We start from the raw sequence: 14,140 nt of genomic DNA on the forward strand, positions 1-14,140 counted from the left end.
TTCTGGCACATAATTGGAGGTGTCAGATTTCACCATTATTGCACTTTGAGTCCCTTTGGATTTATTTCCTTAGCACTTTATATTTATTGCAGTTTGCATGTGGGTTGTATTTCTATAGCGCAAGATCACTTTTATATATATTTTTACTACGTACGTGTAAGGTGAACACTAACAGATTTTGCAGCTAATTAGCACATAGCTTCTAGTCACTGTTATTTACTCATCAGTAGCACAAAAGACACATCACAACATACACCCTTCTATAGACTCCCATGTTAAACGTCAGTCTAGGCAAGGGCACAGTGAGGCATGGGCACAGTGAGGCATGCACATGGACACAGTGAGGCATGCACATGGACATGGACACCCAGGCTTATACGCGAGTCAATACGTTTTCCCCATTTTTTGGTGGTAAGATGTGATATATTAGAAAACCCCTTTTTAGACGTAAAGCATTTTAGTTTTTTTTTCATTATTATTATAGTAATGCTATCCCTACATGTAAAATGAAAAAAAAATCATGGAAATTACTCGGTAGCCATGTGGACAATCAAAGGGTGTCTGGAAAGTCCAAATACTGTATTAAAATAAAAATATTGTGTTACTTTGTGTAACACCTTTGAAGTGCTGATAAATGAAGGACTTTTATATGACAGTAGGATCTGGTTGTTGAACCAGCATATAAAAACACTTTGAAACACAATGCATAATGGAGAAATCATAACAATCAGGCACTTCTATTTTCAGCATACAGTACAGTTCACTTGCAGTGCAGAAATATATATATATATATATATTTTTAAAGGATATAATAATATGATCTAGTACATTTAAAAAAAAAATCTTGTTCTAATGTCTAGTACAGTTATAGGATGTATTATATTTGGTCTATGAGTACAATGCAATAGTGTAAGAAGAGGCTACGTTGTGCTTTTCAATATAAAGGATATTATGAACTTTAGAAAAATTAGCGAAGCACTTACCTGGCTCAAGCTTCTCTTCATTATTTATTTCCATAATAACAAACTTCTCACAAACAGCAAATGTAGGTAATGTTGAGGAAATGAACTGGCCAAACCTTGACAACACAAAAGCCAAAACAGAGAATACATTAACGTTGCACATCAACGACGTGTTATGTGTCCACAAACTAAAAGTCAATCATGATATTTTTATTTTCTAGGTATCATCAATAGAATACCTGAGCAGGTCATTGCTGTTGGGGAAGCCTTGGAGAAGGTAACTCAGTACGTTACTGATGGCAGATATACTGGGTTGGGATAGAGACATGTCTCGCAGAGTCAACAATAATTTGGGTATCAACTGGAACTCTCTCATGAGCTTTGCATTCTTTGAAGCCTCGCTGAAACAAGATATATGGCAAATATAAACATCCTAAATAATATCTACAGGTACAGCATCATTTTCTAGCTTTACACCATTGTATAGCTCTGGTTTACAGCTCTATTGTATGCATTAGAGGAAATCTGTGTTGCATGGTATTGCCATTTGATAGCTTGTGTATGCTCCTGTTTTAAAATATATGTCAAGACAAAAAAATAATAATTTATATATATATATATATATATATATATATATATATATATATATATATATATATATATATATATATATATATATATACACACATATATATATACACACACACACACACACACATATACATACATACACACACACATATATATACACACACACACACACACTCATCATATCTCTGCAATACTTGCGCATTTGCCATTCTATTGCTTTAAAGATCCTGCAACTATAGAATACTGATTATTTTGCTAAACTCTACTCAGATCCACCCATTCTTTCATCTCTGGAACATAAAAACGAATCATTCTGTAGTTTAAAGAGATGATCAACAGATATTTTTGCACTTAAACCGATATAAAACTTTTAATGCTTTTAAAAAGGTACATTTAAGAGTCCAGAACAGAGAAAATAAGAGAAACTTGTACACAGTGGTGTATATGGTACAGTGAAAAATGTATATCATAGTAACACCTTGTATTTTTCCTTTCCTACCTTGATTCTGTGAGAAGCTCAATAAAATGCTCAAACAGGGAAAGATGAAGCTCGTATGGTGCATGGAGCCAGACCTAAGAAATAAAAACATGTCACAAAACACACAAAAAATTAAAATGCAGTGTTGGATTTTCATGCAGTACAGTATCCACTTAGGCCCGGATTCACAAAGCACTTACGCCGACGTATCTCGGGATACGCCGTGTAAGTCTATCTATGCGCCGTCGTATCTATGCGCCGTGCCCATAAACTGAGATACGCCTGAAAACAGGCTTCCTACGACCGACGTAACTTTCCTACGCCGTCGTATCGTGAGCGCATATTTACGTTAGGCGCATTTGCCGCTCCCATAGATTTTCTAGGCACATATGCAAATGAGGGAGATACGCCGATTCACGTAGTTGCGCCCGGCGCATAATATACACGGTTTGCGTAAGGCGTACGTCCTGCGTAAAGTTATTCCTCATATAGGAGGCGCAACTCATGCAAAGGTATGGACCAGGGAACACAGCCGTTGTATTTTATGTCGTTTACGTAGTACGTGAATAGGGCTAGGCGTAGGTTACGTTCACGTCGTAGGCAGTGATTCGACGTATATTAGGCAGTTGCTTTGACGTGATTCTGAGCATGCGCACTGGGATGCGTCGTGCGTTATTCGTATCTTTATGACGCTCAGTCCATCATTTACATGGGGTCACGCCTCATTAGCATGGCTCACGCCCACTTCCACCTACGCTGGCTTACGCAGAGGAAACCCAGCATATCTTTAACAGCGAGTGGGAGCAAGTGCTTTGTGAATCCAGTGCTTGCATTTGTGCGCTGCGCCGGCGTAGCGTAAAATCGATACGCTATCCTGGCATAAATATGCTCCGATGTATGTGAATCCGGGCCTTAGAAAATAAAGACAAATTGTACACCTCAGTGATTCTGTATTATAATGGTATGTCACCACAAGTGCTCTAACAAAGTGATTTCCATGCACTCAGATTATTAAGGTCAACAAGTTGTAATTACTGATTGGTGTAAAAAAAACTACCGTAATGGGTATTAAGTAAAATATCATGGTGTATAATTTATTATAATTGGCACATCAGAATTTAGTTTCCAGACTAAGAAAGGGTTAATTGAGGTCTGTCCCAATTGGGCAGATTGTTCGCTACTTTCTGTACTGGCCACAACAGAAAGAACAACTTTGCTTTGTGTCTTGTTTACTTCTGCTGCCATCTGTATCTTCACAACCTATTGTTACCAAGCTTTGGCTTGTTCCCCCAACTACGCTTCCCCTTCCCCTACATCTCTGCTCGACTCCTACCTGTTCCATCTGCCACCAGACCCCAGCTTGTTCAACTCCTGGTGGAGCAATCCTGAGGACCGCGACCTGGTACTAACATGCAGTGAAACCAATCGCCACCATCAGGCGCTCTATTGAAGACCAGTTAGTGGTTAAAACCCACCCCTGTGTGATATTGCATCATTCACCAGGGTGATCTGCTTGTGTACTTAGCCTACTGGTTGGTGTGACCCTCTCTACTGCTATAGCTACTGGTCTCCAAGCCTGATACCTGACACTATAAAGCTGTTTTTTACCACAAATGTTGTTTTTTCTTTGTACCATGGTGCCAGCTTTCATCAAAATTATACAGTCTCTTGCTAGCCACCTACCTCAAAGTCACATAATAAATCTTGAAAGGCAGTTGAGTTGGGGATAATGGAAGTCTCATGACCACTGTCCACTGTTCCCACCAGGGAAAAGGTGAGATGTAAAATGTGGCTGTTGAGAAGTCCTCTTTTTTTCTTCAGCAACATTGCCAGAAGCTACGATGACAAAATAGAAAAAGAAACCCAAGTATGGATTTTATAAATGCACATACACACACACACAACCACTTTTAAAAAAAAATTGAGCAGGAGGGATGAATGTGCTATATACTGTATGTATCCTTTATATTGTAAAGCACTGTGCAAACTGTTGGCACAATATAAATCCTATATAATATATTACACATACTAGGTACATTTATACAATTTGAATTACATTTACTTTAAACAGCAGGAATAAATGTGCAGCTCACCCCATCAGTTTCATCACCTATCACTGACTTACTAACAGACATAGATTGGATGTCACACCACTTCCTCAAACTCAATCTAGCCAACACTGAGCTTATAATATTTCTTACTCCACATGCCTCTTCCCCCGACTTCTCTGTAAATATCAATGGCAGAACTATCAGTCTGTCCCCACATGCCAGGGTGCTAGGGGTAACCCTGGACTCTGAACTGTCCTTTCGGGCCCACATCCAATCACTGTCCACAAAAACCACAAAGCTACTAAATCACTCGCTGGGTATCTCTCACCTCAACTACTGCCTCATTGGATTACCTCTACATAGGCCATCCGCCCTTCAGTCCATCATGAATGCTACTGCCAGACCCATCCACCTTACCAACCTTTCAGTGCCTGCTACCCCTCTCTGCCAATCCCTCCCTTGACTTCCCCTGAATTAATAAAATTCAAAGTACCAACAATAACTTACAAAGCCATCCACAACTCTGCCCCAAAATATCAACCAAAATGTTTTTTTTTTCTCCCAAGACCTCCTTCTCTCAAGCTCCCTTGTTACCTCCTCCCATGCTCGCCTCCAGGACTTCTCCCATCCTATGGAACTCTCTACCCCAAACGGTCCCACTATCTCCAAATCTATCCAGCTTTAGACAAATTTTGAAAATGTTACTCTTTAAAAAGAAGCCTATCCTGCTTCTAACCAATACACTGGGTTTTTACTTTCTCCATCAGCTTATCCCCCACATTTGTTACCCTCTGTACCACTTGACCCTCCCTCTTAGATTGTAAGCGCTAATGTGCAGGGCCCTCTGATTCTTCTTGTATCAAATTTTATTGTAACTAATGTCTGCCTTCATTTTGTAAAGCGCTGCACAAACTGTTGGTGCTATATAAATCCTGTAAAATGATGTCGTCTTTTGAAAAAAAAAAAAAAAATGCCATAACTACACCCTCTTCAATTAAAACATTTATGATCCATATGAATATAACTAGACTAGTGTCAAGACTGGTGTGTGAGGAATTGCAATGAATAGGTAAAAAGTAAATCGTCGGGTAGAGATGCATGAGCCTGGATGTGCTAAATTATGACCAAAGTGCCAAAAACATTATTTGTGCAAGTTTACGTTTAAAAGTAAACCTAAAACCAAAAAGGATGGACATTAACAAGCAAGTTAGAACTATATCAAACACCGATGTAAATAAAATAATTTATGTGGCTATATATATATATATATATATATATATATATATATATATATCATATCTATATATCCAATTAAAAGCGATTAGTCACAAAAAAAAATAGAATTTTGATATTTATCATGCACCACTGTAATGGGTGTATGGAAAATAATTTAGAGTATGAAGAGATAAGAATATTAAAGCAGAGGTTCACCCTAAAAACAGTAGGCGTTCCTATGCAGAGGCGCAGCGTCATGAGTTTCTGAAAGTAGCCGAACTGCGAGTCGGCTCTATACGGCGCATGCGCATCGACTAGGAGCCGTGTAGAGCTGACTGCGCAGGCGCCGTATAGAGCCGACTCGCAGTTCGGCTACTTTTGTAAACTCGTGATGCGCCTTATCAGCCAGGGGGGGAAGTTTTTCTCAAGACGTCAATCATCTGGGTGAAGTCCCACATGACACTGTGCCTCTGCATAGGAACGCCTACTCCCGCGGGAGTGAGCACCCGGAAGCCGGGTGTAAAATAGCAATAATAGGGTATGTACAGCAAAAAAAAAAAAAAAAAGCATAATGTAAATGTTGGAAGTATGCAGAATATAATGTTATATACATGTTTTTAGGGTAAACCTCTGCTTTAAGTAGATAATACCGGTACATAATATCAGATAACTTTTGAATTTGCATAGGAACCTGATGTTTGATTAAATATAAGCTACAGCCAAGATCCTATGAGCAAACAGATATAATTACATTGTTGTAGAAAATGATAAAGGGGTGCTCTTGTGCTTAACGTTATGAAATGTTTTAATTAATAATCTACTAGCTAAACTAAACTCAGTAGGGGGTGTACGTGCGCGTTTATCACTGACAATTTTCTAATAGGATAATTCATAGTGCAGCAATATAAACATATCAAACTTTTTTTTGCGAATAGTAAAATGAAGTCTAGAATTTCCCTTTTTTGACAAGAGGTTATAGTTTATTTCAGTACATAATGAGAACATATAGCTTTTATTAAAAGTGCAATTTTGTTTATGCTACCCAACGTCACCAAGCAAATATCTATGTGACATATTGAGTGAACCCAATTAACCTTAATAGGAATAACCTTGAAAACACTCATATCGTCCTAGTGACACTTTCAGCCGCAGTTTGTTAAATGAACATTTCCATCCTATGAGCACAGACAGCAAATCACAAAGCTTGTCAAAATGTATGATGAATGTGTGCTGCCTTGAGGATAAAACTACCTGATGTAAGATGCAAATCTTGCATGTCTTAATGAATATTTATTCACCTTACTAAGCCATTTATCTAGCTGAATCATATCTAGTCATCTAGCTCCTGGTAAAGGAGGGGCGTTTGCATATTGCACGCCATGTAGGGTGCTGGTAATAAACTATAGCCATAGTTATTTTATTATTTCTGTAAGACAAATGAATCTGTACTAATCTATCAAAAAAAAAAAAAAAAAAAATTTCTTTGTCGTTCCTATATGTCTAATTAAAAATGTCTGACAGATGTGTGCTATTGACCTTGTAGATGAGAACTTAGATCACATATTACTATTAACATTACTGCTGTTCTCTTTTGCCTTGTAAAATGTTCACCAAAGAATACATTAAAAATGAAGATAAGAGAAATGACATCCAAAAACATGGAACTGAGAGGAGGGCAAACCTATCCATCTGATCAGAGTGGAACAATGGCTATCCGGAAAGGTTTTCAAGCTGTCCTATTAAATCTTCCCCCCCAGTAGTGGGTGATCAGCTGTTCTAGTGTGTGGTCACCTACAAACAGATGATCATCTGATCAGGCTAGATGTCAGATGATATCTCATGTTCATGGGTAATGCCCTGTACACATGATCGGTTCATCCGATGAAAACGGGCCGATGGATTTTTTCATCAGATATCCGATGAAGCTGACTTTCATCAGTCTTGCCTACACACCATCAGTTAAAAAAAACGTTTGTGTCAGAGCGCAGTGACGTAAAACACTACAACGTGCTGAGAAAAATTAAGTTCAATGCTTCCGAACATGCGTTGACTTGATTCAGAGCATCTGAGCATCACACAATCGGTTCGTCCGATGAAAACGGGATGGTTTTCATCAGACGAACCGATCGTGTACACGCGGCATAACAGAACTATTTTTGCAGCAGAACTAGCCAGAACACCATAGAAAAACATTAATAGTTTATGAAAAAGAATACAAATTATATTGTTAATAGGCTGGATCATATACCACGAGACAAAATGCAAAGAACTACTCTGCGGTTAGACCTTCAATTATTCTTTTAATACATTTGAGAATCTCTGTGATTAATAATGCTTAAAAGAGGAAGTCCAGTTTGAGCTTTTTAGGCTGGGCTTCTCCTCTGGGTCACAGGAGTGAAATTCATTTTGCTCTCCTTTGACCCGTTTTCAGCAGGGAGCAAGTCCGCTCTCCGCTGACGTCACTGCCATCAGTCAGGGCAGCGCGTCATCGTGACACCAAGTCTGGATTCGCCAGCTGCCCTGATTGCTGGCTGTCTCAGCGTGCTGCTGAGACAGCCGCTCCCCGCCCCTCCACTGAGCGCCAAGTAGAGCAGAAGCTCTGCTCAGGAGAGAGTGAGAACCGAGCCATCGGTGGTGTTTGGTAGCTTGGTTCTCAGTGCAGAGATGCCGGGGGACATATGCAGCATCAGTCTGATGCTCCATCCACCGAGGTACGTATGAATAGGGGAAAAAACTACAACATTACTTTAAAGCGGTTGTAAACCCTCCTATCTTTTTCAGCCAAGGAAGCTGCCATCTTGGCCTTTGTTCAATCTTCAACTGCCATGAAGCTGCACATGTGATCAGTTATGACACCAGCCATTGGATGGTTTGACAGTTTGGTTGAGAGCACAACCAATGTGCAGTTAGCATTCCCGGCATGCCAGGAATGTTAACAGTTTTTTTAAGTGTTACATCGATGGGTTTACAACCGCTTTAAGTACCCCTTCTCCAGGAGAAATACTAAGTACTTCCAAAATTTCAGGAGCAAGTATATCACTTCTTTTGCTCCCAGGTGTTATTTACCAACTGGTCACTTAGACTTTCAACGCTGTCAGGTAGGAGAGTTCAACCCTGTGTAAGCTCCAAGTCGTGATTTGGAGCCCACACATGGCCGCTTCTTTTTCTTGCTCCATATGCCAAACAGAGCAGTGGGCCAATGAAGCAAAAAGGTAAATATAGGCTCCTGGTGGGGTCACTATCAAAGTGAACCTATTGCTTTGCCCTGCATAGACAAAAGCACAGGTTCACTTTAAAATAAGTAAAGTGAATTTAATTCAGTTTGCTAAATGTAAGCTTTAGTTTACAGAGCCTAATGTGACTGTAAGGAGCACCCTTTACATGGACAAGATTAGTGAACATTATTGCAGAGCCACATTTAGATACCATGCATCCCTAGACAACCCCGAAAAATGAAGCCCTTTAGTACAGGCCCTGCCTATTGTATTATGTGACTACTTCAGTAAAAGCTAATACTAGGATGTGATCACTACATGAAGGATTTACTTTTCAGATGATACCGACCACCAAAGAAGAAAAAGGAGAAATGGTTTTATCCCCCCCCCCCCAACTATAAAATACACAAGTCCATCTAGTTCAATAAAAATATATAAAAAATAATATCGAACAATGCCATATACCCAATCCTATACCCACAGTTGATCCAGAGGAAGGAAAAAAATCCCAGCAAAGCATGATCCAATATGTTACAGCAGGGACAATTCTTCCTTCCTAACCAAGAAGCAATCAGATTTTCCCTGGATCAACTTTACCTATAAAATGTTAGTACCCAGTTATATTGTGTGCACTTAGGAAAGAATCCAGGCCTTTCTTCGTAAACAGTACCCCCTTGTCCACTGTGTTGACCATAAAGTGAATAACCCAACACCAAGTTCACTATATGGAAACCTTATGGATTTGTACATGTTGATCATATCCCCCCCACCCCATAATCTTTTCTTCTCAAGAGAAAATAAATTCAGTTCCTCTAATCTTTCCTCATAGCTGAGCTCCTCCATGCCTCTTATCAGTTTGGTTGCTCTTCTCTGCACTTTCTCCAGTTCCCTGATATCCTTTTTGAGAACTGGAGCCCAAAATTGAACTGCATATTTCAGATGAGGTCTTACTAATGGTTTGAACAGGGGCAAAATGATATTGCTCTCTCTGTAGTGCATACCTCTCTTAACACAAGAAAGGACTTTGCTTGCTTAGGAAATCGCAGCTTGGCATTGCATGTTATTATTGAGCTTATGATCTACCAGAACCCCCAGATCCTTCTCCACCATGTGTTAAATGTATTTGCCAAATTGAAGCCAAACTCCAGCTTACACTTTATGAGCAGTTATAGCAAAAGGTTTATTTTCCCTTTTAGATAAAGGTTTTGCACAAATAAATAAAAGATGATCATTTTAATCACCCCTGCCAAGTGGGTTGTCTCATACATGTAAACTGATACATTCTGCTGGAAAAACAAAAAAAGACTTGGTTGCCAGTTCACTAGATAAAAGAAGAAAAAGTTTAAAAAAGAAAACTAAACCATAGCCAAATTGGTAAGCTGCAATAAAATAAGGGGGAAGCCATCAAAGAACCAATGTAGCACTGGAATGCTATTTATTTACAAAAACTCCAGCGAAAGACTACAGATGATTAGTAAGAAATAGGTTTCAGTTATGAAGACATCCACAGTAACCAGGCAGATTAAAACAAATTCCCAATGGATTATTTTCAATGTAGGGTTAAATATCATTGAAGCAGCATAGTGGGGTCCTATTTGAGATCTATGAATATTAGTTTTGTTTGCATAAACATGTTGAGGTGCTTTATTTCAGTTTTAAAAAAAATATATATATATTTTGTCACACCTGGTAACCTTTAATCCTTTCCATCTCTTTGCTGGCAAGTGGGTTGCTTTTTACTACGCACACAAGAGCCTTGACTGCTGCATAGAGGCCTTCAACATCAGATGCCATTGCTACTAGTCCAAGAATGGCAGCTGCTCCTCCAATGTATTGCAAGGTTGTAGCTACAGGTTTTGGGACAAACGTTCTCACTCCTAAAATACATAAAATAAAATTCATATTATATAATACATACACACACACACACACACACACACATTATATATATATATATATATATATATATATATATATATATATATATATATATATGTGTGTGTGTGTGTGTGTGTGTGTGTGTGTGTGTGTGTGTGTGTGTGTGTGTGTGTGTGTGTGTGTGTGTGTGTGTGTGTGTGTGTGTGTGTGTGTGTGTGTGTGTGTGTGTGTGTGTGTGTGTGTGTGTGTATATATATATATATATATATATATATATATATATATATATATATATATATATATATATATATATATATATATATATATATATATATATATATATATACACACACACACACACACATACATATACACACACACACACACTTTTAGAACATACAAGTAGCAGTTTAAACACATGTTTTTATCCAAAGATTCTTATCTAAGAGTACTAATCCACTTAATGGGTTAATCACTTCCATAACTGTCCCAAAAAATGAATAACGCATACTGTAAAATGGAAAACTGCTGTGAACTGTTTTCCATATCAAGAGGTCTGAAGAAATTCCTTAAACACCTTGTTTACTGATTCATAATGCAAACACATTTTGATCAAGCAGCATGCCTATTTCATTTAAAGGGGTTGTAAAGGTAATTTTTTTTTCCTAAATAGCTTCCTTTACCTTAGTGCAGTCCTCCTTCACTTATCTCATCCTTCCATTTTGCTTTTAAATGTCCTCATTTCTTCTGAGAAATCCTCACTTCCTGTTCTCCTGTCGGTAACTCCACACAGTAATGCGAGGCTTTCTCCCTGGTGTGGAGTGTCGTGCTCGCCCCCTCCCTTGGACTACAGGAGAGTCAGGACGCTCTCTACATTGTAGCTAGAGAAAGGAGCTGTGTGTTCGTGGGCGTCCTGACTCTCCTGTAGTCCAAGGGAGGGGGCGAGCACGACACTCCACACCAGGGAGAAAGCCTTGCATTACGGTGTGTAGTTACCGACAGAAGAATAGGAAGTGAGGATTTCTCAGAAGAAATAAGGACATTTAAAAGCAAAATCGAAGGATGAGGCAAGTGAAGGAGGAATGCACTAAGGTAAAGGAAGCTATTTAGGAAAACAAATTGTACCTTTACAACCCCTTTAATAAAGCAGGGGTCTCCAAACTTTCTAAACAAAAGGGCCAGTTTATTGTCCTTCAGACTTTAGGAGGGACGGACTGTGACCAGCGGGAGCAAAACAATTTGTGGAATCACTAGGAGTAAACATTGCTACATTTGGTACTAGGGGGAGGAACAGTGGTGGATATCATAGGGACTAGTAGTGCCCCATTACTGGTGTCAGTGGAAAAAATGGTGCCCCATTGTTGGTGTCAGATGGCAGGATAGCGTTTCATATCAGTGCGAATAGCGCCCCAAGATCCAGGTAAAGGCAAGCAAAGGGCCACAGTTTGGAGATCACTGTAAATAAATCAGTGGTCATCAACCCTGTCCTCAGGGCCCACTAACAGGCCAGGTTGTATGTATTACCTTGGGGAGATGCAGACTAGAATGCTGCAATCACCGAGCAGCAAATGATATCAGCTGTGATGTATTTCAGTTATCTTGCAAACCTGGCCTGTTAGTGGGCCCTGAGGACAGGGTTGATGACCACTGTAATAATGTGAATGATTTGTATATTATGTGAGGTATGCGATTTGTTTTCTGAAAACCTGTCACGTAGCTTCTGACTACAGAATGAACTGTATACTTAAAACCAGACCAGAAAATCCACAGTCATTGTAAAAAATGCAAGGCAATTTAATGCACGCATCTGGCCGCACAAATTTGGAGGAAAGCTTTTCTCTAGACCAGTAAAGGCCATTTTGGAAATATGACCATAGTAAGTATTCAAGCCCAAACCAGAAAGTACTACCCGTGTTTCCCCGAAAATAAGCCCGTGTCTTATATTAATTTGGGCAACAAAAGACACAGTAGGGCTTATTTTCGGGGTAGGTCTTACCATGCAATGTGCTGTCTTCTCTCCCCCTCTCCCTCCCTGCCTGCCAGGAATCTCCAGAGTTACCATGCTTGTAAAATCCTATAATCCACTCTATTACTGTATTATATCATGTACAATGTGAGTGTTCCTGTGATATAATTGTGCCAAATACCTTTGTTATAGCGCCATTCTGCGCTTCTGTGACCCGCCGGACCTCTCTTCCCCACAATTATATTACAGAAACACACACATTGTACATCATATACTACTGTAATAGAGTGGATTATAGGATTTTACAAGCATTTTTAACTAGGGCTTATTTACGGGGTAGGGCTTATATTGCATCCCTCCTGGAAAATAACGCTAGGTCTTATTTTCAGGGTAGGTCTTATTTTTGGGGAAACAGGGTACATGGTAGTACAGTAAATGTCTTCATTATTCTTTCCCTCCACATTTTTATACACTACCCAGAACTAGCAAGAACCCCACCATGAGAAAGAAATTAACATTACCTAGGTAGCCAATGAGTGCTGCTCCTATGGTCCGAGCTGGTCCATTCAAGTGTCCAGCTGAATTGTGTAGCAGTTTCACTGGGGTAGCATTTTCATGAGAGGATATGGCCAGCTACATATAACAAATAAAAAATAAGCTTATTGGTTTAAGCCAAATGTAATTATTAAATAGAATAGAATTGTATTAAAGGTGATCAATAGCTATCATTAATGAACTCTCATTCTGAAAGTACCAACACCCTAGCCATCAAGCTATTTCAGTGAATTCACTCTGACATGCCTTATCTGCAGGTAGGTTCCGAATCTCTAAATATATTGAAGCTAGCTAGGTAACTAGTGCTTTCAGAGAAGGAGACATAAGCAATGGTAAACCCTGGATTTTATCTATGATGAGGCTTTCTCAAAGTCAAAAGATTCAATTCTTAGAAAATATCAAATTAAAGAGTCCCCCACCTACTAGCATATTCCTTTATACAGTAAAACCTTGGTTTGAGAGTAACTTGGTTTGAGAGCATTTTGCAAGACCAGCTAAATTTTTTTACAAAATTTTGACTTGATTTATACAAGCAATGTCTTGATGTCACAACTCAGTATAAAAGAGAAGAAAGGCGCCTCTAAGTGTAGCAATATGGTTACATTTAATGAAGGTACAACATTTAGCAACTCACATGGTTGATGATTAAAACCGACATATGCAAGTATGCAGGCATTCAGGGTAAAGCTGTCCACATAGATCGTCCTCCTCACCACCATCGATGTCATCCCTTCCAGACTGTACTCCACGAGTGGTTCAAGCCTCGCTTTCAGATAGCTCTACTGCAGGGTAGTCTTCCAGTCACGACTGCAGACTAACAGCGGTGAGAGAAGGTGGTGCAGGTGATGGTCTATGTGGACAGCTTTACCCCGGTTGCCTGCATACTTAGATGTGCCTCTATAATCATCAACAATGCGAGTTGCTAAATGTTGTACCTTCATTAAATGTAACCATATTGCTACACTTAGGCCCCGTACACACGACCAAACATGTATGCTGAAACTGGTCCGCGGACCAGTTTCAGCATACATGTTCGGTCGTGTGTAGGCGCGAGCGGGCCGAATTCCAGCAAACATTTGCCCGCCGGGCCTTTTCCCAGCAGACAAATATTCCTGGACGTGTTTTAAAACCGTCCGCTGGAATCCTGCCCGCTCGGACATGTACGGTCGTCAGTACAGACCTACCGTACATGTCCGCCGTCCCTCGCATGCGTCGAATGACTTCGTCGC

General features: G+C 39.6%; 1 protein-coding gene across 5 annotated transcripts in view; it reads right to left on the reverse strand.

Annotated features, from left to right (window-relative positions):
- The window catches only part of WDFY3 (WD repeat and FYVE domain containing 3), a 365,507-nt gene that overhangs the window by 123,821 nt on the left and 227,546 nt on the right, over nucleotides 1-14,140 (reverse strand). For all 5 annotated transcript variants that reach the window (XM_040326535.1, XM_040326529.1, XM_040326514.1 and 2 more), the window contains 6 exons: nucleotides 12,878-12,989; nucleotides 10,199-10,389; nucleotides 3,715-3,867; nucleotides 2,053-2,126; nucleotides 1,202-1,363; nucleotides 984-1,078 (listed from right to left, as the gene is read on the reverse strand). In XM_040326535.1, the coding sequence (XP_040182469.1) occupies nucleotides 984-1,078; nucleotides 1,202-1,363; nucleotides 2,053-2,126; nucleotides 3,715-3,867; nucleotides 10,199-10,389; nucleotides 12,878-12,989 (787 nt within the window). The remainder of the gene's footprint in view (nucleotides 1-983; nucleotides 1,079-1,201; nucleotides 1,364-2,052; nucleotides 2,127-3,714; nucleotides 3,868-10,198; nucleotides 10,390-12,877; nucleotides 12,990-14,140) is intronic.

The sequence above is a fragment of the Rana temporaria genome, chromosome 1, assembly GCF_905171775.1.
Source record: "Rana temporaria chromosome 1, aRanTem1.1, whole genome shotgun sequence".
In the NCBI taxonomy this organism is placed as follows: Eukaryota; Metazoa; Chordata; class Amphibia; order Anura; family Ranidae; genus Rana; species Rana temporaria.